The 23,818-nt window shown below is 42.7% G+C and overlaps 1 protein-coding gene across 1 annotated transcript; it reads left to right on the top strand.

The window, feature by feature from the left end:
- On the top strand, positions 1-23,519 carry LOC148012139 (vesicle transport v-SNARE 11-like). Its single transcript, XM_087668807.1, has 5 exons — positions 1-305; positions 2,072-2,130; positions 2,251-2,439; positions 22,166-22,336; positions 23,187-23,519. Exons 1-5 carry the CDS (start codon positions 212-214, stop codon positions 23,337-23,339), a joined length of 666 nt encoding a protein of 221 aa, XP_087524933.1. The 5' UTR covers positions 1-211; the 3' UTR covers positions 23,340-23,519.
- Positions 23,520-23,818: the final 299 nt, after the last annotated feature.

Raw genomic sequence — 23,818 nt, forward strand, 5'->3', positions numbered from 1 at the left:
TCATTACCTTCTCTCTTCTGTCATGCTTTGTTTCTTTTCCACCCACACATCTCTGCTGGATCGGTACCATATTGCATCCTCAGCCTCGAAAAGGACAAGAAGCAGAAGAAGAAGGGAGGGAGGGATCAAGGCATCTCGCTGATTCCTCCCCGTTCGGTCTCCTTGGACTCGATCTCAGAAGGTCCCGCAGCAGAGAGAGAAGCCTCTAACAATGAGCGAGATCTTCGATGGCTACGAGAGGCAGTACTGCGAGCTCTCCACCAATCTTTCGAGAAAGTGTGCCTCCTTGGCGGCTCTTACCGGAGGTAACCCTTCCTATGCACCATTTTAGTGTGTCTCTTTCTTGCATAGGCTCGATGACAGACGAATGTTAGACCGTTCGACAAAAAACGGTTCACTCTGATCGCGTCCATACTCTGTTCTTGCATCTAAACGTGAAATCCCTTCCGCACAAAGTGCAGTTTGTAAGGGCTTTTGGTGCACCTTTCCATGGATGTCATCATCCATGGTGAATGTTGCCTTAAACAATTCCATCTTTTGCAGGAATTAATCTCTTACATGACAGAAATTGAGAAAGATTCAAGTTGTACATTGAGACTCAATGCCTTTTCACTACAGGCCTTCTTGATGACTGCCATTTCGTATTTGACTAAAATCTTCTCCTTTCATGAAAATGTGCTTGAATTGGATCTCCAAATGCACGTCCTTCGTTTGAGGTGCATTTGTAACAGGCTTAATTGTCGGAAGATGCACATTGATCAGCAAACTTCTTCTAAAGGGAGTCCATGAAAATTTTGTAGGAATGAGCTTCTTTGGTTTCCTTTTCTCATGGCTTTGGTTGAGAATCACTTCACTTCTTGTTAACAAACACACAGTCCCCATGGAAAAGCCTTTTGTTGTTGTGAGCTCAAAGGCTATATGGATGGGATCCCACAAACAGGGCTCGATACTCATGATTGATATATCTTTTCATGTAGTTTCTACTGAATGGTTTTCCTTCTTATACACATGTTTAGTTTGCTTTATGTGATCATCTCAAATGCACATGCTGGTAGGGGTTCTGTAGTGGAAAATGTGCAAAGAATTCATCCAATCTGTGTAGAGATAACCAGGCTTGCTCTAAGTATGCAGTACAGAAGCAAGAAGACACAGAGTGAAGAAGAATGCAAATGATTATGTAGGAATAAAGTTCTCACTGAAATTGAGGAATGCTGAATACAAGCAGCCTCTGCATGTGTGGACTGGCCATGTCAGTGAGGGTGCTGGATTGCAAATGCAGGAGAGAGAATCTGACTGAGGAGAGAGGAGAGCATATGATGATGGCTGGTGGAAAAGGTGACTGCATGCAGCAGACCGATCCCAACCACCAGTACCAGCAGAAGGAGAAGAGAACCGATGAAGACACGACAATCTGCAAGGTGTGGAGGCCTCCATATAAATAGGGGGAGAGGACCAAAACTGGCTGACCTGCCGACCTGCAATGCTGATATCTGCCCTACTGAAAGAGAGGCTGGCGGACCTGAAAATGCGTGGTCGAGCCTGCAGTGGCCATGAAATGCAGAGGAAGATGGGTGGCCTGAACATGCCAATGGAATGGAGAGGCCTTAGATGGGTCACACAAAAGGTATCCGGTCTAGATAGATGAGCCAGCCAATCACTGTCTAGACCAGATGATGAGCAAGGAGCTAACAAAGGCATGAAAAGGACTCTCGGTAAGAATGGTCATCAACAACTGAAGGAAATGGGATGGGCATGCTAGCAGCAAGGAAGGGCGGTTTAGAGGAGGCAAAGCAGTAGGTGCATGATGTAAAGGCTTTGGGAAAATAGAAAACCTTGTGAGAGGTCCTCACAATCTTGGGAATCCTACCCTGAAATTGGTAGAAGGACTTGGGAATCCATAACCGATCACCGATATCAGTACCTCCCTCTAAAAGAGATAGAGGGTTTGAGGGAATCATTAGTGTTTTAGTGGAAGCTGTCATGGAACCATTGAAGCTGCTGCAAAATGTTTTAGTGGAAGCTGTCATGGTACCTAACCTTCGTTTCTGGTTTATGGCATCACCTTTTGCAGAACAAAAGAAACAAAAACTTACAGAGTTGAATGCAGGATTGGAGGAAGCAGAATCTCTGGTAAAGCCCATATTAGTAAAGCTTCAATGCAGATTTTGTACATAGAGTAGAAACATTTGTCTTAATGTTGAGCTCTAAGTTCTGATTGTGTGTGCATATGCTCTTTACTTGATGGGAAAGATCCGCAGGATGGACTTGGAAGCCAGAAGTCTGCAGCCAAACCAAAAGTCTGCCCTTTTGGCGAAGCTTAGAGAATACAAGTCAGACTTAAACAATGTGAAAAAGGAAGTGAAGAAATCAGTATCCACAAATAGCTACTCTGCTTCTCGAGACGAATTGTTGGAGGCAGGACTTGCTGACACCGCTGCAGTATGTTTATTACTTCTCTGTTCTCAAATCACATAGGTGGTCATTTTTCTTTGGAAATGTAGCCCTTTTTGAGTGGCATGTAGCATAGGATGTTGAAATCAGAAATTAATTGCTCTTATTAAGTATCATAAAAACATGAAAAAGATGTTGGGAATCTAAAGTGTGCGTTGCTTGGGTTTACTAGCAACTCACGTTGGATACTGAATTTTCTGGAAACTCATGCCGGATATCCCAAAGTGTACAATGGAAGAACATGAACATGGAGAAGAGAAGAGAGAGACTGATATAAACACACAAAATAGAAGGAAATAACTGCACTGATCTGAAATGTTATGCTGAATATAATGTGGATTAATCAGTCCCTGCAGGCAGTCCATGTGGATTGATTAGTGCCTGCTGGCAACCTGAAGCATTAGTGAGGGCACCGGATCAGGCTGATGGTGGAGAATACACCAGATGATGGAGAGGGTGCTAAACCTGCAAATGCTGAACAGAGGATATACAGCCAACTGTGGGGAGGGGCTGCTTTCATAGTGGAGCATCCCCAATCTGGCTGATTGCTGCCAAAATATGCCCTAAATCTGGCCAAGCAGCTTTTAATGCTGGTTCCTTGCATAATCATGCCAACTGCTGCATGGGTGGCTGCAATTAGTGTAGCTGCTAGTCCCAAACCTGATTGCTAGCTAGTCATAGTGCGAATGCACCAGTGGGCAGCATAAATTTGAAATGCATTAACTTGTTGCAAATACGAACTGCGGGCAGCATAAATTTGAAATGCACTAACTTGTTGCAAATGCGAATTGTGGTAGCGATTGCCCCCCTCCAAAGGGTGTGAGGAAGTCCTCGATGCTCTAGATTGAATGGGCCTTCTCCAGCATGGTTTGATTTGCTGGCTCCACAATACCAACCTTGGATGATGTATCTGGATGGGTATACTCCATTTGGATTCCATGCTCCTTGCAAAACCTGTTAAACACTTTGGAATAAAACTCCTCTCTGTGGTGACCCTAACCCCTTGAACCTTGAAAGAAGTTTGCTTTTCAACATATACCTTTAAGTCACAAAAGTTGGAAATGCGCCCTTGATTTGTTAGGGCCACACGTATGTGGAAAAATCATTAACCACAAGCATTAGGTATTCAGTATTCCCAAGGGAGGCTATTCTGATAGAATCGCACAAGTTGGTGTGAACCAACTTAAGTGGTGTAGAAGTCCTCCTTGTGGCTATCTTGGGATGAGGTTGCCGATGCTATTTGCATCACGAGGACATGAAATTTTGATGCTTTGCTTAGCATTTGATTAAGTGTTAATCAGACGTGCAAATGTGAGGTACACACGTGATGTGCTATTTCACAATGATGGGCCAAGGACCTTGAGAAGTAAACGAGTGCCAAAGGCAAAAGTTGTAGATAAGCTATCCTTGATAGGTAGTAGGTGGTACATCGTGTCAGATTTTGGCCTAGAAGATTTAATTAGCCATTAATATCAGTGGTGGCATTAAGAACTAGGCATTAATTAATTAGTTAATGCCAATTCAGGGCTAATAAATGCTCAAGAATATATGGATGACAAATTGGCCTAGCTAATTTAGTAGTTGGTTGGTGAATTTTTTATTGAGCAATAATTAATAATTAAATTAAATTTTAGAATTAATATTGTAAAAATTAATTTGATAAGTTTGGAAATTGTTGAAAAATGTAATTAAGAAAGTTGCCACTTGGCAAAACCTTCCCATGCAAGAGGGGAAAGAGTTGTTAGAGGCTAGTGGAATGTCATTCTAGCATTGAGAGAGTTGAAGTGAGGAGGAGAGAGGCCAAGTTGTTGCAGATGCGTGTTGTGGAGGCTGTTTCAGGCATTGGAGACTGTCTTAAGAGCTTCTCCCCCCACTAATTAGGAGGCCATTGGAGGTAGGTGACAGCCCTTATAGGTTGTCTACAAGTAGGTAACAATAATTTTGGGCCTCACAATGACAAGTGGTTGCATGTGGGGCTCCTGTTGATGGTGGGCTACTGTCAATCAGCCACTCACAGTAGGGAAGCACTAAATTTCAGCCAATTTTGGTGATGAAACTTTGAAATTTCTCTTTCTAGCTTCCTCTATTCTCTTAGCCAATTCATAGGTTCCCTCAAGAGTGTTAGAGATTAGTCATCCCTTGGACTAGCTTTCTTAGGATATAGTTGGTGCAACCGATTCTCTCACTTGAACTTACGCATTTTCCTATCAATTTGGGCATCCTTTTCAGCAAGTTCTAGTGTCTAGGCAGATTTGGTGGGCAGTTTGGTGCCGCATGGGCAGGCTGATCAGATCACATTTATTGCAGCTTCGTAGGCGGCTCAGATTTAGTGAGATTTGGGCTAGATTTGGTAGGCTGGCCAAATCTGGCAGTAGTCGGCGGCCAGCTGGACTTGCCATATTTTATCATTCTTTCTTGGCTATATATGGCACCACTTTAGCTTGCCCCTCATCACTTGTGTTTTCAGGTTTGGTGAAAGAGATCCAGCTCGAGGAGATGCATTAGTAGCACCTGTATATCTGCCCTCTTTATTTCAATATTCATTGATTGTAGATTTTTGTGTTCTTCTGTCTCTTTTCTCTCTCTACCCCTTCTCTCATGTTCATTATCTTTCAATCTTGTTCATATGCTTCTGCATTCGTTGCACTCTGAAATGGTATTAGAGTAGTGTAGAAGGGCTGATTGATTGTGGGTAGACTTGATCAGGATTACCCCATCCATTCTTTCCTCTTTCTCTCTTGCACTCGAGTTGTCATTGCTCACATCAAGCACTTGACTGTGGCTCGAGAGATATGGTTGGAGCTAGACCAAATGTACAATTAGATAACTGTGAGATAGAGACCCTTAAGTGGGAGGGGTTGGTTCCTATGGTCTTGAACCATGAGGAACAATTGAAAGGTCAGAACTCTCCTTAGTTGGAGGCTAAGAAGCAGGAGGAGGAGGAGGAGGAGGAGGAGGAGGAGGAGGAGGAGGAGGAGGAGGAGGAGGAGGAGGAGGAGGAGGAGGAGGAGGAGGAGGATTTCAAACAGGACAAAGCCAAGGAGTCTAGTTGTCACATATGTGGCAAGATAGGTCATTGAGAGAAAGATTGCCTCGATAAGGACAAAGACACTTAGGAGGAGAAGCTTGCAAAGGGCTCAAGAGCTATGGTTGCTTCTTCATTGGCTGCCTTTTTTCATTTGGAGGTGATAGAGGATGTTCCTCTGACGGCCAATGATGTAGTGACCCTCCTGACATCTACAATAAGCAATTTAGGTTATAGGTGATAATATCTTGAGTCTTTGTGGCAACAAGTGACCTCATCCTCAAGCTTTGATATTAGAGAGAGATCCATTGATGTTCTTTCAAGCTAATGCATAAAATAAATAATAACTTGGAAGTTCAATATTTTACTACTTTGGGCTTAAGTGCCTTGAAGAAATCAAGACGAGTTAAAATCTATTTGGCCCCAAAAAGGTTGGTGCCTCTAGTGATATTTTTTTAAACACTAGTTTTAAAATCTTGTCGTACAGCCAAGAGAAAAGGATTGAATGCATGGGAAGATAGAAAGGCCTTGCTACAATTCAAGAGATACATTCTCGAGTCTTCACTTCCTTTATTGAGTCAATTCTCTTATAACATTTGGAATATTTTGCTCTTCTCTATAATTAAAAAGCCTTAAAGCCAATTGGCCCATTGATTCCACAATCAAGGAAAGCCCAAATTGAATCCTTTCCATTTACATGCAAATCAGCCCTGTAGTAGTCCTCCGAAATCCTACCAAATTAGCTATCCACCAATGTAATTTGCATCCATAACCTTCATAGAACACTGAGCACCAACATAGCCATGTAAGCCCTAATTTATATTGGCTTTAGACTTTGGATCAACAATTTTCATCCACAACATGTTAGGTTCAAATTTGAGAATCAAATCTTCAATTGCAATTGCTAGATTGCACATGCATTTGTGGGAGTGTGCAATGAAAGAAGAACATGAACAGAGAGAGAGAGAAGGGAAGAGAAAGATTGATATAAACGCATAAAAGAGAGGAGAGAACTACATTGATTTGAAGAGAATGTTGAATACAAGTGGATTGATCAGTCCTTGTACATAGTCGAAAGCGTCAATGAGGGTACTAGGTAGGCTGATGACAAAGGACAACCATTGGATGATAGAGAATGTTGAAGGTTTGTAGGAAAGATAGTTGCCAAGTGAGTGGGGGTTACTATAAATAGTAGTGCAGTGTCTAAACTAGCCAACTTGGTACAAAGTTTGAAGTTCAAGGCATGTGTTGTGTCACACGGACATGAAATTTTGAGATGCTTTAAAACATTTGATTAAGTTATTAATAAAAAATGCAAGGTTTTCTATCATATGTGATGCACATGGTCAGTTATTTCATGGTAATAGGCCAAGGATCTCGAGGGTACAATGGATGCCAAAGGCAAAAGTTGTGATAAGTTATGCCAATTGGGTTTTGGTGGTTAGTTGGTGTCAATTTTGACCCTAGGATAGTTGTATGGCCAATAAGTATTAGTGGTGACACTAGGGACTAGCATTAATTAATTAATTAATGCTAGTCTAAGGGTGAATAGAGGTTGGGGATCACTCTAGGTTGCAAATGACCTAGCCAATTTAATTATTAATATATATATTTAAAATTGGGTAGGGTAACGAGTTTAAAGGTCTGAAAGCAATTTTTAGAATTATTTAATTTTGTGAGCTCACTAATTTGTACCTTCATGCACCCTATCTATGTCATCATCTCACGCAAGTTTGCCAAGTCACAAAACTATAATTCCTCTATCGCTTTTTCTTTCCTTGTAGAAGATTCCCCTTTCTTTGCTAGAATCTCAACCACTTCTTGTGAGATAGATTGATCCTTTTTGTGCATTAGCTTCTCAACGGAAGCCAACTTCTCAAAGGAATCATTTTTTCTTCAAGTGTTTTTTAGTAGCTTGGATAATCATGCGTTGCTCTTCTGTAAATTGAATGGTTGGATAAAGTTGGAAAATGGGTTTAGAAGGCTACCACTTGGCAAAAATGCCTATGCAAATTGAGAAAACGTTTTTGGGGGTTGGGTCTTAGCTATTTAGTTAGTTTGGAGCTTGAGAAAGAGAGAAAGGGTTGCTGGTTCAATTTTTTGCAGAGAACACAGCCATTGGAGGTTGAGACAGCAAATAGGAGCCATTTTGGAGTTGGCGACAACAGGACGACCTTCATTAGTAGTAGCAGGTGACAACATTCAGTAGTAGATGATAGCATTTTGGAGGCTCTAGGCAGCAGGCAACAATATTAGATGTTGATTGGTGTAGACTTTAGGCAGATTTAGGGGTTTTCTCATGTGGAAACTCCGAATTTTCTCTCTTTGGTATTTTCTCACCTATTCCAGTCCATTCTTAGGAGATCTCAACATTTCTCAGCCATATTTGGTAGATAGTAGAGAGATTTTTGCTGTAAACCCTAAATTTCTATAGAAATTAGGGTTTAGCATCCACCTTGAGACTCGTGCCAATAGTAGGCATCATATATTGAAATCAGCACTTGCAAATTGTTGTATTGTTAGGGATTTTAGATGCCTAGCTATCCAATGTAAACTTCCCATTGGTGTCCAATTAGAGCAAGTTTTGGATGAAAATCAAAGGGCAAATTGCCTAATTTGTTTACTGATTATTGGAATAGCAAAGGGCTTTTGGATTAGCCAAGAAGATTGTGGAATCTTGGCTTGTAATCAATCAATTGGCAATTGAAGTTAAATAAATACTGAAAGGGACGCTAGTTTTGGGGCCAATAAGGTGTCCAATGTCCAAGATTGTTTAGGTAAATTGTGCATTCAATTTATATTCACTTGCTGATTGCTGTGATTAAGTGCTTGATTAGGGAAATTACCACCCTCTCCAAGAAGGAAGGCTGGTTTCATGGTTCCATTGCGTGGATACCACTCAATCCCTTTGATTTGGTGGGCCCAAGGTACCTGATTGCAAGCCAAAGCTTTGTGCTAGTGCTAATTTTTGCTCTCAGTTGGGAAATTACAGTAATATGTCTTCATATAGTGAGATGGAATCAAGCAGTGATGATGCCTCTCAATATGGACACTCACATGGGGTAGAAGGAAATGCAATGCTCGATCTTGGACAGTAGGGCTCAAACCATGGACAGAAAGCTGAAAATGTTGCTGTTGGGTAGGATCCAGGACCTTATTGCATAATGAGGTTGATGACCAACAAAGTGAAGAGGAATTTGATGACCAGTTCAAGAATCGGATGAGGACAATAGCAAATCTCTTTGTTGAATTGACAAAGGATTCACAATTTTCTTGATTTTTGAATACTTCGAAGAAGGACAACAAGGGTAAGAAGACGAAGTCATCTTCCACACCTTCAGGATAGCAAGGTGCATGGAAGGTAATGCCAAAGCCTTCACTTGAAGCTCCCAAAGATACTAGTGAAGCAAAATAGTTGGTACTTACGGGGCAAGGAATGCAAATGCAAGGCCATCATAGAAGTGCCAATCTAATGGATTTTGGATAGCCGGGTGTGTATGCTATGATGGGGCCACCAAGATACTTTGGTGGTATCATGATTTTTCAATCTATGTTTGGACAAGGAATGCATATGGGAATGTATGGCACATATCCCTATGGTATGCAGTAGAAAATGCATGGTGTGCAAGGCCCAATGTATTTGGGTATAGCTGAAAATGTGCAAAATCCTATGTATGTTAGCATTGGCTTGATGCTTGGGGCATACGGTAGCATGTTTGGTAATGCACTTGCACCACCGAATGCTTACGGGGCTCAAGGAATGAGTGCTGGTTATGGAAATGCTTCGTTTGATGTTGGTTTTGATGTGAATTCAACAAATGCACCCTTTTTGCATCACCTCGTATATGACAACTTGATATCCAAAGGGGCAGCAAAAGACCATGATGAGGGTGGAAAAGCAGTGAAGTTTGAGTCCTCCAATGGTGCACAAGATAGATTGAAAGCTTTGACTTTCATTTAGCAGTTTGATAGAGTCTATTCAGGGGGGAACTTCATCGAGTCCTCAAAGTTTCGAAAGGGAGCTAATTTCTTGAAGGGGAATGCGTTGTAGTGGTGGTGCTTGCTGTTCTGCAGGTACAGCTTGTTGTATAATTGATTTAGGTTGTTCCAAGTGCACATGTTCTTACTGAATTTGTGGGATATCATGGGCAAGATCCTGCTAATTATTTACAACATCATTCCCTGCAATTTTAGGGACATTTTCAGCAGGTATTTTTTGCTGTCTAACGGGCATTCTTTGCTGTCCTATTGATACATCTTCCCAGAATACAACCCTTCGGACCTCTTTTGTTCTTTTAGACTGTTTGTGCATGCGATCTTTCCGGAAGATGATATCATTGTTGCGTACTACGTTTCTTTTCTTGGAATCCCATAATCTATAGCCCATTTCACCTTCATCACCATATCCAAGGAAAATACATTTATAGGACTTGACTCAAGTTTGCTGCGTTCTTCCTTGCGTATGTGCACAAATGCCTCGTAGCCAAACACTTTCAAGTGTGCATACGAATGTGGCTTGCCCGACCAGGCTTCTTGGGGAACTCCCTCCTAAAGACTTGTTTGGTTACCGCCTGTCCCGTTAGAGCGCCTGCTGAAGCACGTGCTGTCCCTGTTCGGTCGTGTCTCGTTTCGTCCAGTCGACTCTGGCAGTTGGACGGTTTGATTGGAGCTTTTGATCTAGTTTGACTTAAAGTTTGGTCCGATTGGACTAGAGTTGGTCCAATTGGCAATTGGGTGTCCGATTGGACACGGGGTCTCCCGTCCATCGTTTGCCTGCAACATGTCTTGTCAGTGCTGCTCGTCTGCGCTGAGCCTGTCACCTTATTGCATTGGCTTGGTTGCGTCATGGACGCTGAGCCTGGTCATGTGTGAACTGGTTAGTTGCGTGCAGGTCCCGTTTGGCTTGCGTCAACCTATCGCCTATCGATTGCCTCTCATGCACCTGCCAAACACTGACGATTGGTGTCTGAAGCTCTTGCTCGCCTGTCACGCAGCCTGTTGACCGTCATTGGCTTCGGGAAGCGTGCACAGCGTGTGCGCTCTGATACCAGTTTGTTGAGAAGGTTGTACGTGACTTGAGCTGAGAGTGAAGGTGCAGAGAGTTGAGAGCAGTAGAGTGAGAGAGTGAGCACGACACTTGATGTTTGGTATGAAGACTTGTATATCACATTTTAGGTTTTGAATATATATAAAGTACAAAAGTGAAAGGGTGGGTTTACACCCAAACACGTTAAAAGGCACAGTGAGCCTTTATTCCCAACATGTGAGACATGGAGAGAACGGGAAGGAGAGAGTCTCTGAACAAACGGGCTAGATCACCTCTGTTCTTCACGATCCGCACTATAATCTTGCTGCCGTTCGGAGGAGTATTGAGAAGGCTCCTTATCTGTACCATCAAAGCTACAAAACTGTGTTACAAATAATAGGTATGCTCTCATACCATGTCAAAATAAGTGACAGTGCAGAGAGAGTAGGGTTTGTGGGGAGTAACGGAGTGTGTACGGCAACAAACACTGAGAGAGAAGAAACTAAAAAACACAAAGAACATGGTGATGATGCACTGGTGAAAAGTTGATCCAATGGATCTAAAGCTCAAAAGATAATTGCATTGGAGTGATGCCAGATGATGGAGGGGAAGCCAAGCTACAAAAATGTAGGTCCTAGCAGCACGTATGATAGACGAGCGATGAAATCACTGAGGTTCGATGATGCAGATTGTCACCAGAGGCTAGGATGTGGACGTCAAGTTGGAGATGATGACGTTAGGCAATGAGAATGCCTTTGGACTGGAAAATGCAGGTGAAGGTGGAGCTTGAAGGAGAAGGGTGCTGACGCTAAGTAGATGATGGTGACGCCAAGTGGAAGATGCTCCGAACGCAAGGCTTGATGAAGGCACCTGAAGTGGAAGAGAAAGGGTGAAGGCAGTCATGAGCCACAAACCGCAATGTTCTCTTGAAGGGGTGTGAGGGCAGTGGAAGGGGCTGGTGAGAGAGTGGTGGTGGTGACCGAAGAAGATGGTGAAGAATGACTGAAGAGAGTGGTAAGAATGAATGAAGTGACTGCCTATTTATAGACATAAGCTGTCTAGGGTGGCGCACCATTGCATGGGCGTCCATTGAAAAAGTGACTGAAATGTGGACACTAGCCCCTTTTTGGGTGTTAGTGTGAAACCCTAAATGAAGTGTGTAAATTGAAGAAGTGGTTTCTCAACGCCCCCTCTCAGGCCCAAAAAGGGATGAAGAAAGAGAAGCGGAGAGAGACGATGAAAATGTAGAGGATCTCCGAGATTCGAGATTGCCGTATGAAAGGTAACTTGTAGTAAGGAACAATAGACAGGATGATTGTATAACTTGACTCCATCTCGGGAGAGAAGCCACTAGCTCCGTAACTCATGTTGGAAGGAATTCGAAGGCCTCGTCACCAAGTTGCGGCTGGATCTCAAAGGCCTCGATCTAGGTGGTCTTTGAAGATTTTGGGTATTAGGAGGAGAAACGACTGCTTGAGGACAGTCATCCCCAAAGAGTAAATGCAGGGTGACAAACTTTAGAATGAGTAGGTAGTCCTCCTCAAAGGGTGGTGTAAGGGCTCCCTTTGAAGCCGAAGAAGTCCCCTCCAAGGGCAAAGAGACTATATCCCTCTCTGAAGCCCCCTCTATGAGATACAGAATCTAGTCACTCATGGATCATGGACTCCGAATCATTTGATGGCAAAGAAAGTGTTGCCAGTCGTGCCAAAGAAGGTATTTGGGGTATCGAAGATATCAAAGAACTCCTAGAGGTGGCCTCTTGAACTTGACTAGTCGAGAGTGGGGAAAAGGGAGGCTTAGGCTGAGCGAAGGGTAGGCAACAATCATTGTCTCTTAGTGGAGTGGACTGTGGAGCTGAAGTAATAGAAGGTGTCGAACAACCATTGTCTCGTGAAGGAGCACACTGTTGAGGGAACTCTATCCAACCAATCACTCTCTCTCAGGGGAGCGAACTGCAGAATCGTGGGTGGTCGAGGTGGCATTCTTGAAATCCTAGAAGAAGTAGAAGCAACCTCCGTAGTGCATTGTGGTGGTCACAAGGAGGTCGTGGTACCAATCGATCTTCTTGTGGCTCGAAAGGGTTTAGTGCGCATCGGATGTATTTTATTTCCTTGAGTATAAAAATTTGAAAGTTGGTGCATAATAAACTTTGTGGCCTTGAAGGGAGAGATGACACAACGAGTGCCGAGGGGCGGACTCATATACTTTGGTGGGGTAAGGAGCAAAGGCCCATGGTGGCAAGCATCGCTGGGGCTCGGGGGTTCTAGTGATGCCAGAAGAGGAGCACCCAAGGGTCTATCCATCTGCTTGTGGAGAAGTCATAGCACTAGAGTGTCAACCTATAAAAGGGAGGGTGGGTGGAGAGGAAGAGAAAGGTATTTGTCTCCTAGTGATGTAGCGGAAATGAAGGGGAAAATCAGTAGATGATGCCAAACCCGTAACCTGTTTGTTGTGCTTTCTCTAGTGAACAGGGTCTTTAGCTCCTTGAACTCCTATGCTCTTGATACCATGAAAAGGGAAATCAATAGATGATGCTGAACCCACAACTTGTTTGTGCTTTCTCTAGTGAAGAGGGTCTTTAGCTCTTTGAGCTCTTGTGCTTTCTCTAGTGAATAGGGTCTTTAGTTGTTCGAGCTCATGTGCTCTAATACCATGTCAAAAATAACAGGTATGCTTTGATACCATGCCAAAAATAATAGGTATGCTCTCATATCATGTCAAAATAAGTGACAATGTAGAGAGACATAGGGTTTACGGGGAGTAATACAGTGTGTACGGCAAATATTGAGAGAGAAGAGAAACTTTGAAACAAGAACATGGTGATGATGCACTGAATCATGCTATGAGAAGAAAATCTGATACAACAGAGCTGAAAAAGATAATTGCATTGTCTTGTCTAAATCTAGCAACAACACTTGTGGGAAATCTGCATAGTGAAGGAAGTGAAATGTAGTCCTCCGGGCAGTGGGCTATGGAAGTAATCACTAGAATGTGTTAGACAGCTGTCAAGGGAGCGAACAACAATCCTCTAATGCTGTTGGAGATGTGGAAGATGATCACCAACTGTCGAGGGAGTGAACCGCAGTCCTCTAATACCGAGGAGTGACCTAGGCAGCGAAACGCAGATCCCAGAGTATTGGTGCTGTCAAATGTAGGGAGAGTAGTTAGATGTTGATACTAGGTGGATAATGATGACTCTAGATGATGGAGGATGAGCCGGGCTGCAAAAACACGTCCTAGTAGCCTTTGAGACAGATGAATGATGCTAGGTGATGGAGGATGAGCTGGGCTATAAAAACACGTCCTAGTAGCCTTTGAGACAGATGAGTGATGCTGGGTGATGGAGGAGAAGCCAGGCTGCAAAAACGTGTCCTAGCAGCCCCTATGATAGACGAGTGATAAAATCACCGAGGCTCGGTGATGTGGATTGTTGCCAGAGGCTAGGATGCTGATGCCAAGCTGGAGATGATGACGCCAGGCAAGGAGAATGCCTCGAGATTGAAAAACGCAGGTGAAGGTGGAGCTTGAAGGAGAAGGGTGTTGACGCAAGCAGATGATGGTGACGCTAGGTGGAAGATGCTCCAAATGCAAGGCCTATGATGGAACAAGGCACTTGAAGCAAAAGAGGAAGGGTGAAGGCAACCACGAGCCATGAACTGCAATGTCCTCCTGAAGGGGTGTGAGGGTAGTGGAAGGGGCTGGTGAGAGAAGGGAAGTGTTGGTGATCGAAGAAGGTGGTGAAGAATGATTGAGAGAGTCATAAGTTGTCTAGGGTGAGCACTACTGTGTAGGCACCCATTGAAAAAGTGGCCAAAATGTGGACACTCGCCCTTTTTTAGGCTATCAGTGTGAAACCCTAAATGAAGTGTGTAAACTAAAGAAGTGGTTTCTCAACAAAAATTCGGACAGCCCTGAAACAGGAGGAAAACGATTGGCCATGAGGTCACTATTTTGGTGTGCTAGCCACTATCAGATGTATGCATACGAGTACTGGGCAGTTCGTCTGTCGTGTTAGTCCTACTTGTGCTACTCCTGCTCGTTGCCTGATTGGTGTGCTGCCCTTCGCATGCTGCCCATGATGCCATGTAGGTTGTTCGACTTTGACTTCATGGTCCCTAGTGCCCATGCTGCTACTCAATGTGCCTGCTTGAGATGGTGCTCATCTTGGAGGTGTCCAAACTGCCAACAAAAGAAGTTGTTGCTTTGGAGGTTGAAGATTAGACTAGAGTTGGATGGTCACTCGAACTTGAGCATGAGGTGGATTTCTACCAGATTGGAGTGAGAGATTGAAGGAGAAGTTTTGAGGTCAAATTCGTAGCAAATGACCTCCATTTCTTGTTACTTGTCCAAGAGAGGCCCCAACCCTATTGGTCATTTGCATAATTAGGTCAAATCATAGATTGGGTTCACATGAACAAAGTCTCATCTTCCTTAGTGGAAAATGTTGAGTTGGTTGGTGTTGTGGCTTATTTGTGATGCATTCTAGATGAATGGATGAGACTTGCCTATTTTAGAAGCTTGGTTAGATCTTTTCTCTAGAGAGGATGTGTCGTTGTGATGATGGCCATTGGAGGTCAAGGTTCCCTGCTATTGGTGATAGCCATTTGAAGTCAAGGTTCCTTTCACTTCATTGTTGAGAACAAAGGTAGATTTACAGATAGGAGATTGACTTGGTAGAGTATGCTGGCTGCAACAAGTAGAGGATTAGGGTTGTAGCTCAAGTGGTCTTGAGGAAAGTGTAAGAGTGCAGCGATGCAGAAGCGTAGGACAAAGACTGAGAGAGAGTGAACACAGAGAGAAGAGAGAGAGAGAGAAAAGGAGACAATGTAACACAGAAAATCTGCAGTGTAGTTTGCTGTATAGGAATGCAGAAATATATACGGGTGTAGAGAAAATATCTGTGTGTCTCTGCCTTGAGGACCTCGATCTCCGTCAGCCTGGGTGCTGTCCATCTCTGCAGTCTGTCTCTGTCAGATCTCAAGATCAGAATGTGTCCAAATGCTGGACTGGACCGCTATAAGTAGCAGAGAAAATACCACCAAAAATGACTAGAAGCAGGTCGGCGGGCTGCATTTAATGCAGCCGACTGCATAGAAAACTTGGCCGACTGCTGACGTGGCATTGACTGCACTGTCCGTACTGCCTGCTGCAATACTGCTGTCCAAGGAATGACATCTCTAACAGAAAGCCCTCAAATTGGTTTGTCAATGCATTCATGGAGAGAGAATAGTGAACTTGGGAGAAGTGGCATGGGTTAAAGAGACTTGTGGACACGATAACTTCAAGGGGAGCTCAACCTTTCATACATCTAGTTATCCGTCCAAAGTCATTCCACTTAATGATTTTTCAGAGGTAGAGGGATCGTAGGACCCCACCACAAATGGGAGCTAATTGACAGCATCATTTCTTGGTATGACTATGAGATGCAGTGAGCTGAGCCATAGAATAGGGACTTCCAATTGTGACTAATGAATGTAGAAAGTCTTTTTGGTATGTGCTTTTCGATAAACCATGCTCCCAATGATCTTGATTTAGAGGGTTTCAACTTCCAGCATTCACATTGTTGCTTGCATGGAATCAGCTTCCCAACCAAACCTTACCACTACATGGATATCAGATGGTACATCTATTCTCTGGTTGCCTACTAATGACTACAGGGACTTATGGCCAGCTTGGGTAGAAACAATGGATTTTCCTCAAGGTTAAGAGTGTTGGGAATAAAGGCCTCATGCCTTTTGAATGTGCTCGGGTGTGAACACACCCTAAGCACTTGTACTTACACATATATATCTATCTAAAAACCTAAAGGTACACTCGTCATTGTACAAAAAAAAACGTGCTCAGTCTTGACTCTGTTCTTTCTCACCCTCTTTGTCTCTCAGTGCGAATAATGATTGTTTGTCTCAATCTCCGTGCCTAACCCATCACTACAAACTGGTATCAGAGCTACGGTTGAGGCATTTGTGCCTCTCAGAGTTCGCGAGCAAGTAGGCGAGACAAGTCGAAGGCAGGCTTGTGTGCAGGAGAAGCAGTCGTGATGCCAGTCAACAGATGATTGATGGGAGCTGTAGCCTGAATCAAGCGGCAAGTCGTAGGTGAGCAGAAAGTGTTGCAAGGCATGCGACAGTTTGTGACAGACGATAGCTGTGTGATAAGGCTCAGGCGAGCAGACAGTCAACAGGCGTGTTACAGTCGACTGCCGCGGAACGGGTGACAGGGGCAGCAGTTGGTGCGCTGCAAGGCGACCAAGTGACAGCTGACGAGGACCAGCGTGTAGTGGACAGCGTGTAATGGGGCTGCAGTCCGCAATGGTGGTCCATGGTGAATAGCTGCAGACGACGTCCCGTCGGCGACCTGCATGGGGTCAACGGACCTCGTCACATTTTAAAAAAATAAATCGTTTTTTAAAAGAAAAACAGGAAAAAATTCAACTTCTACCCCTTTCTTGACGGGGTTTCGCGCGCCAGTCACAAAAGGCCAAATCTGTGCAAACTTGGCCCAAAAATTTGGGGTTTTTCCCGGATTTGGGGATTGTGATGCAGAGCAAGGTCATTTGTCTCAAAATTGCAGGAATTTTGTGACATTTTGTCCCTGACATTTGGGGCTTTTTATGTACATGCGCAAATTGGGCTGAAATTTACCCAATTTCTCGACATTGATGGACATTGGACCCCGCGCAATTAGGGGCTTTTGCAGTTTGGGCAAAATCTGTGCATCATTTGGTCATTTTATGTACATGCAGGTTGAATTCCACACAATTTGGACATCAATACTTGGTAAAATTTGGGGGTTTTGCTGAAATTGCTCTATTTTGGGCAAAATTGGCCTGTTCTATGCATCCTAGAGAAAATGCAGATGTGTGGTTGATGCTTTGAGCACAAAAATTTTGGGGCTTTTGACCGTACGTGTCAAATTTTATGCCCGTGGCTACATGTACAATAGAAATTGCAGCTGAAATTTTGGGATTTCTCATGTAATGTGATGCATATGCCCTTGGAACAGCTGTAATCAGTTGGATAACGCTGTAGTACATGGTTTGGTGCTTCTGAAAATTTATTTACAGATCTGAAATCTGTGCTTCTGTGTGGTCGTTTATTGCTGATTGGTACTTGTTTGTATCTTGTTCACTTGGGTGACAGTTTTGGGCCTGCATTTGCTGTTTGTTGGTCACATTTGGGCTGCAAATCATGGCTGGCAGCAATGACAGCAGTAATCTGATGCACATAAAGAAGCTTGAAGGTGCACATAACTTTGTAGTTTGGCAAAAGTAGTGCTACAATATCCTGTTGCAAAAGAAGCAGGCAAAGCCGATCAAAACCAAAGGGGTAAAGCACGCCGACATGGAATAGGACGATTGAGATGAGTTAAATGAGCTTGCACGCTCAACCATAGAGCTATCAATTTTTGATGCCTTGCTGTTCAACATTGAAGGTTTGGATTTTGCATATGCTATATGGACTAGACTAGAAGAACTGTATGCACAAAAGAGTGCTGCAAGCAAAATGTATTGGCTGAAAAAGCTTATGGATTTGCGTATGAAAGAGGGTACAGCAATGTCTACTCACTTGAGTGAGTTTAACTCCATTTTCAGCTAGCTCGTTGCCTTGAAGTTCATGATTGATGAGGAATTTAAGGCTACTTTCTTGCTTTGCACTACGAGAGAGTTGGGATACATTCAGGATTGCTATGAGCTAATGTAATTCTTTTGTATGCTGATGTAGAGAGTGCTCTACTTATGAAAGAGATGAATCGGTAGAATGATGCATCCAGTAAGTCTTCCAGTGCTTTGCATACTAGGGGGAGACCACAACAAAAGGGAAAATATGATAGCAAGGGATGCAGTAAAGTATATGGCAAAGATGTTGAACGTCATCATTGTGGTAAGAAGGGTCACTTCAAACGTGATTGCTACAAATGGAAGAAAGAGAAAGGAAAATGCAAGAAGATAGATGATAGCAAGGAAGAAAAGAAGGATAGTCAGCCTAAGAAGAGCAGTGTAAAAATTAAAGAGGTGAATGTAGTCACTCATGACAGTGACAGTGGGAGTGATGTACTCTTAGTCTCTTCACACTTTGGTGCACATGCTTTACTTGCAGATATAGATGATGACATGTATACCTGGATTCTCGATTCAGGTGTTTCCTTTCATGCCATCCCTCATTGTGAGTGGTTCTCCACCTATACAGGGGGTTGACATAGTGTTGTCCATCTTGGGGACAACTATGCATGTGACATTTCAGGTATTGGCAATGTGCAGTTGCAGTTTCAACATGGCTTTGTCTTTACATTTCAGCATGTACGGCATGTACCTCAGCTCAAGAAGAGCTTGATTAGCACAGGGCAACTAGATGATGATGGTTTTCATACCACCTTTGGTGATGGAAAATGGAAGATTTGTAAGGGATCTAGGGTTATTGCTAGAGGTTGCAATAGTGATACTTTGTATCCACTTCATGTATCTAGTGTGCGTGACCATATTGTTGTCGTGACCAAGCAGCCAAGCGTTTCTGTGGCATGGCCGGTTGGGACACATGAGTCAAGCAGAAATGAAACTGCTTTCTCGTTTGGGTTACTTGCCTTGCCTTCGTTATGCTAATTTTGAGCATTGCGATCATTGCATTTATGGCAAAGATGCACAAACGTCTCACAAAAAGTCTCTTTCTTTGAAATCTTCTCCTTTAGAGTTAGTACATTCGGATGTATGTCAAATGCAAGTATTATCTTTAGGGGGAGAAATATTTTGTCACCTTTGTCGATGATGCTACACGGAAAGAATGGGTCTACCCTATTTGTAGCAAGGATGAAGTGCTTGAAGTTTAAAAAATTCTTGGCATTGGCTGAAAATCAGACAGATAAGACACTTAAGTGTCTTCACTTTGATAATGGCGGAGAATATCTGTCCAAGGCCTTTCAGGCATTTTGTGATAGCAAAGGGATTTAGAGAGAGCTCACTGCCCCTCATAATCTGCCCCAAAATGGAGTTGCAAAGCGTATGAATCGGACCATACAGGATAAGGTCCGTATGATGTTGTCTCATGCAGCATTATCCCATGGTTTTTGGGCACAGGTTGTTATGACAGCCATTCACTTAATTAATTGGTCGCCAAACAGGTCTTTGGGGGAGGGGGGGAGTTCCCCAAGAAGCGTGGTCGGGCAAGCCACCTTTATGTGCTCATCTGAAAGTGTTTGGCTGCGAGACTTTTGTGCACATTCGTAAAGAAAAACGCAGCAAACTTGAGCCAAAGTTGTGTAAATGCATTTTTCTAGGATATGGTGACGAGGGTGAAATGGGGTATAGATTATGGGATCCGGAGAAAAGGAAAGTAGTACACAGCAATGACGTTATCTTCCGAGAAGATCGCATGTACAAAAGAAAAGCCCAAAAAGACTGAGGAGGTCCGTAGGGTTGTATTTCGGGAAGAAATATCTTTTGGACAACGAAATGTGCTTGCTGTACAACAGCAAATACCTGTTGTAAATGAACCTGTAAATGCAGGAAATGATCAGCCAGCTATTGCTCATGAAAATGAGCAATTACACGTGGAGGAATAGCCAAGATAGCAAGCTGTTAATACTGATTTGCAGGCTGAAATGCCAGGACAATATGCTGAAAATGGAAATTTGCAGGAACAACCAGCAAACAATGACTATTGGGTTAGGAGATTGTCTAGGGCTACTAGACAACCTAACAGATTTGTTCATGGTCCAATTAATGTGGCTGATTATGTCATGTTGACAAACTGTGGTGAACCGTCTTGCTTCAAGGAAGCAATGGACAGACAGGACAACAAGAAATGGTATAAAGCCATGCTGTTAGAGATGGAATCTCTTGAAAAAAATGGCACTTGGGACTTGGTGCAGTTGCCTAAAGGCAAAAAACCCTTCCATGCAAATGGGTTTACAAGATGGTTACTTCTGGTTCCTCACTAAAGTACAAAGCAAGATTGGTTGCAAAGGGGTACAAGCAGGAGCATGGAATTGACTTTGATGAGATTTTCTCTCTTAACGACATTGAGAACCATTTTGGGCTTGGTTGTAGTTGAGGATATGGAGCTCATACAGATGGATGTAAAGACTTCGTTTTTACATGGTAATCTGCATGAAGACATATATATGCAGTAGCCTGAAGGTTTTGTTGAACAAGGGAAATAAAAAATGGTATGTAAACTCAACAAGAGATCTGCTTTGGAAAGCAGAAGGCATTTGTTGTTGGCTTTAGGAATGCAGACTATGCTGGTCATGCGGACCGCAGGAAGTCCACTTCTGGGTATGTGTTTACTTTCACAGGAGGAGCAGTCTCTTGGATCTCTAGGCTACAAAAGTGTGTTGCATTGTCTACTATAGAGGCAGAGTATGTGGCTACCATTGAGGCATACAAGGAGGCTTTATGGCTTTCACGTCTGGTGGGAGAGCTTGGCATCTCAGAGTTACTTGTTCTCCATTGTGATAGTCAGAGTGCTATCATGCTAGCACGGAATCCTGTCTTTCATGTAAAGACAAAGCACATACAGGTGAAGTACCACTTCATTAGAGATGTACTTGAGTCTTGACAGTAAGAGCATTGAGCTTGTCAAAGTGCATACATATGATAACCCTGCAGACCTTCTCACGAAGGGTCTTCCAGCAAAGCGGTTTGCTCATTGCCGGACAGATGATGGGAGTTGGATAGATATATGTATTTCAGCTTTGTACATACCTAGACTTAGCTGATTCTTTTCTCCTCTTAAGGCACATTGCCTTTAGGTGGGAGGTTGTTGGGAATAAACGCCTCGTGCCTTTTAAATGTGCTTGGGTGTGAACACACCCTTAGCACTTTACTTACATACATATATCTATCTAAAAACCTAAAGGTGCACTCTCGTCATTGTACCAAAAAAAACGTGCTCACTCTTGACTCTATTCTCTCTCACTCTCTCTATCTCTCACTGTGCATAACGACTGTTTGTCCCAATCTCCGTGCCTAACCCGTCACTACAAAGATCATGGAGAAGGCAAGCTCCAAACATTTCTAGAATGCTGGGTATAATAGTTCTTCCACCTAGACCTACAGGAAATATCAAGTCCTTTTGCTTTCTGTGAGATACAAACATTCCCGTTCCAATGGATCTTGTGATGGAAACGTGCATTGAAATATCAGGGGTTAGGTTTCCACAATTACATAGACCTACTGTTATATTTCTAGTCCTACACTGTAAGAGGTTTGTTCTGCTATTTCAAGTTTATGACTGTCACTGTGTTAGAGGTAAAATATTTTATTATCAGCTGCTTTAAAATATTTTGCAAAAATAGACAATGTGAAGCCACATGCCGCATTACTATGACCAGCTAGTAACATTTATGGACCATTGGGCTATATGGATAAAGCCTTAAAAGGTTTGTGTTAATTAAAGTTACTGTTATTAGCTTTTTACAGGAAAAGGGCATTGTAAGAATTTCTGTATCTGCCTTTTAACAAAGGAAACTTGTTTAATTCCCTTTAGTGTCACAATATTGACATACAGACTCTCTTCTATCTGAATTAAACTTCTTTGCCTTGCATCTGCAAGCCTCAGGGCTTTGAGAGCAAAGGGGTCTCTTACCTTTTGCATTTATGGAGACTATGATACCTTTGATTATATCAAGTTCACTTGGAGCAGTGAAAATTCTGTTTTTTCCAAATGCAGGCTTCCATGGACCAACGACAAAGATTGCTGGGATCAACTGAAAGACTGAACCAATCAGGTGACAGGATTAAGGACAGTAAAAGAGTGATGTTGGAAACAGAAGAGTTGGGTGTCTCTATACTTCAGGATTTGCATCAGCAACGCCAAACTCTCTTGCATGCAACAGATACGGTTCGTTGAATTGATAGTACTTCACGACTCTCAAAATTTTGGCTTTTGCCCTATAATTTAATGTCTTTAATGTTTGAAAATTTAGCTTCCTGATGTATACTGTGTCAGATGACTTTGTAAGTTATCTTTGTCAGTAAAGAATGCGGGCCAAATAGAGGTCTAGAATAGTAAGAGAAGGTGTCACTCATAAGGGACAATCTGGAATTTCCTCCATAGATTGATATAGTAGGCTCAGTTAAGAAAGACAAAACCTAGGAATTCTGCTTTAAAATCTTGAAAAAGCTCGTCTTTCATTAGTTTAAGGTTACACCAGGTCTGCATTGCAAAATGTTTTAAGTGTGCATTTCAAAAAGTTTCTTGGGTTTTATAAATATTGGACTTCTTGCTTTTCAGGCTTAGCTTCGAATTCTGTAGATCAAATTGAATGTGCTATATCACTTGATATGAGAAAGTGGATGGTGAACTCTTAAAAGTTAAATATCTTCTGATGCTGAGTGCGATTTTCTAGTTTCTGTGACAATGCGTGTGTGTAGAGAGGCAATGTCTGAAAAATGGATTTTCCTGATGTTGTCTTCTTTTACAAACTGGGCAAGGTAACTTGTAGCTGGGTGTGCCTGCATCAAATAGGCACCATTTTTGTTTTGTGCTGTTCTAGAAAGTGCTTATTTGTGTTCTGAGTTGGTCATTTTCTATGTGCGTGAGTTTTTCAATGAGGGAGTTTATGGCCTATCTGTTCGATTTGAGGTTTGTTTACTTTGATGGTAAATTCAGCAAGTCTTTTTCAACAGGTAAGTTGATTTTTACCTAGTCCTATTTGAGATTTTTCTAATCTGCTAGTTTACTGTATCAGTTGCATGGAGTGGACGACAACCTCGGAAGAAGCAAGAAAATTTTGAAGTCTATGGCTAGCAGAATGGGGCGCAACAAATGGATAATGATTGGGCTTATTGCTTTGCTTCTAGTTGTCATAGGCATTGTATTATACGTGAAGCTTCGGAATTAACTGGAATTTGGATGCCTTATACAAGTGGCCTTTTTATTTTGTGAATGAATTCTTGAAGGTTTAGGTACCTGATTTCGGTTACTTACAGGTGACATTCTTCCATACTTCTGTACACTTTACTGGTGACTGGTTTTTGCAAGTGTCAACTGGAAATAATGTATGGCAGTGAGTTTTGCTCTATACATCTCTCGAGTGTAATCTCAGAAATGTCCACTGTCACGAACAAAGGCAATAATCCTGGTGGAAAGATCTTATGCCTTCTTAGGTTCTTAGGATGTTGGATTGTCCGATTGCTTTATCATTAATATGGACCTCTGGTCAAGTAGAAAAGCAGCAACAGGGTTGCCATTGCCAGGTGTGGTCCTCTGGTCAAGTAGAGAAGAAATGAAAGGATTTCCGTTGCAAGGTGTGGTTGTAGATTTGTGCCTCAGTTGCTGATCTTCTATGAGTTGGCAATCAGACAAGGCTTGCGAACACCA

The sequence above is a fragment of the Lygodium microphyllum genome, chromosome 27, assembly GCF_053477565.2.
Source record: "Lygodium microphyllum isolate KBCC chromosome 27, Lygodium_microphyllum_v1.1.10, whole genome shotgun sequence".
NCBI classification, from domain to species: domain Eukaryota; kingdom Viridiplantae; phylum Streptophyta; class Polypodiopsida; order Schizaeales; family Lygodiaceae; genus Lygodium; species Lygodium microphyllum.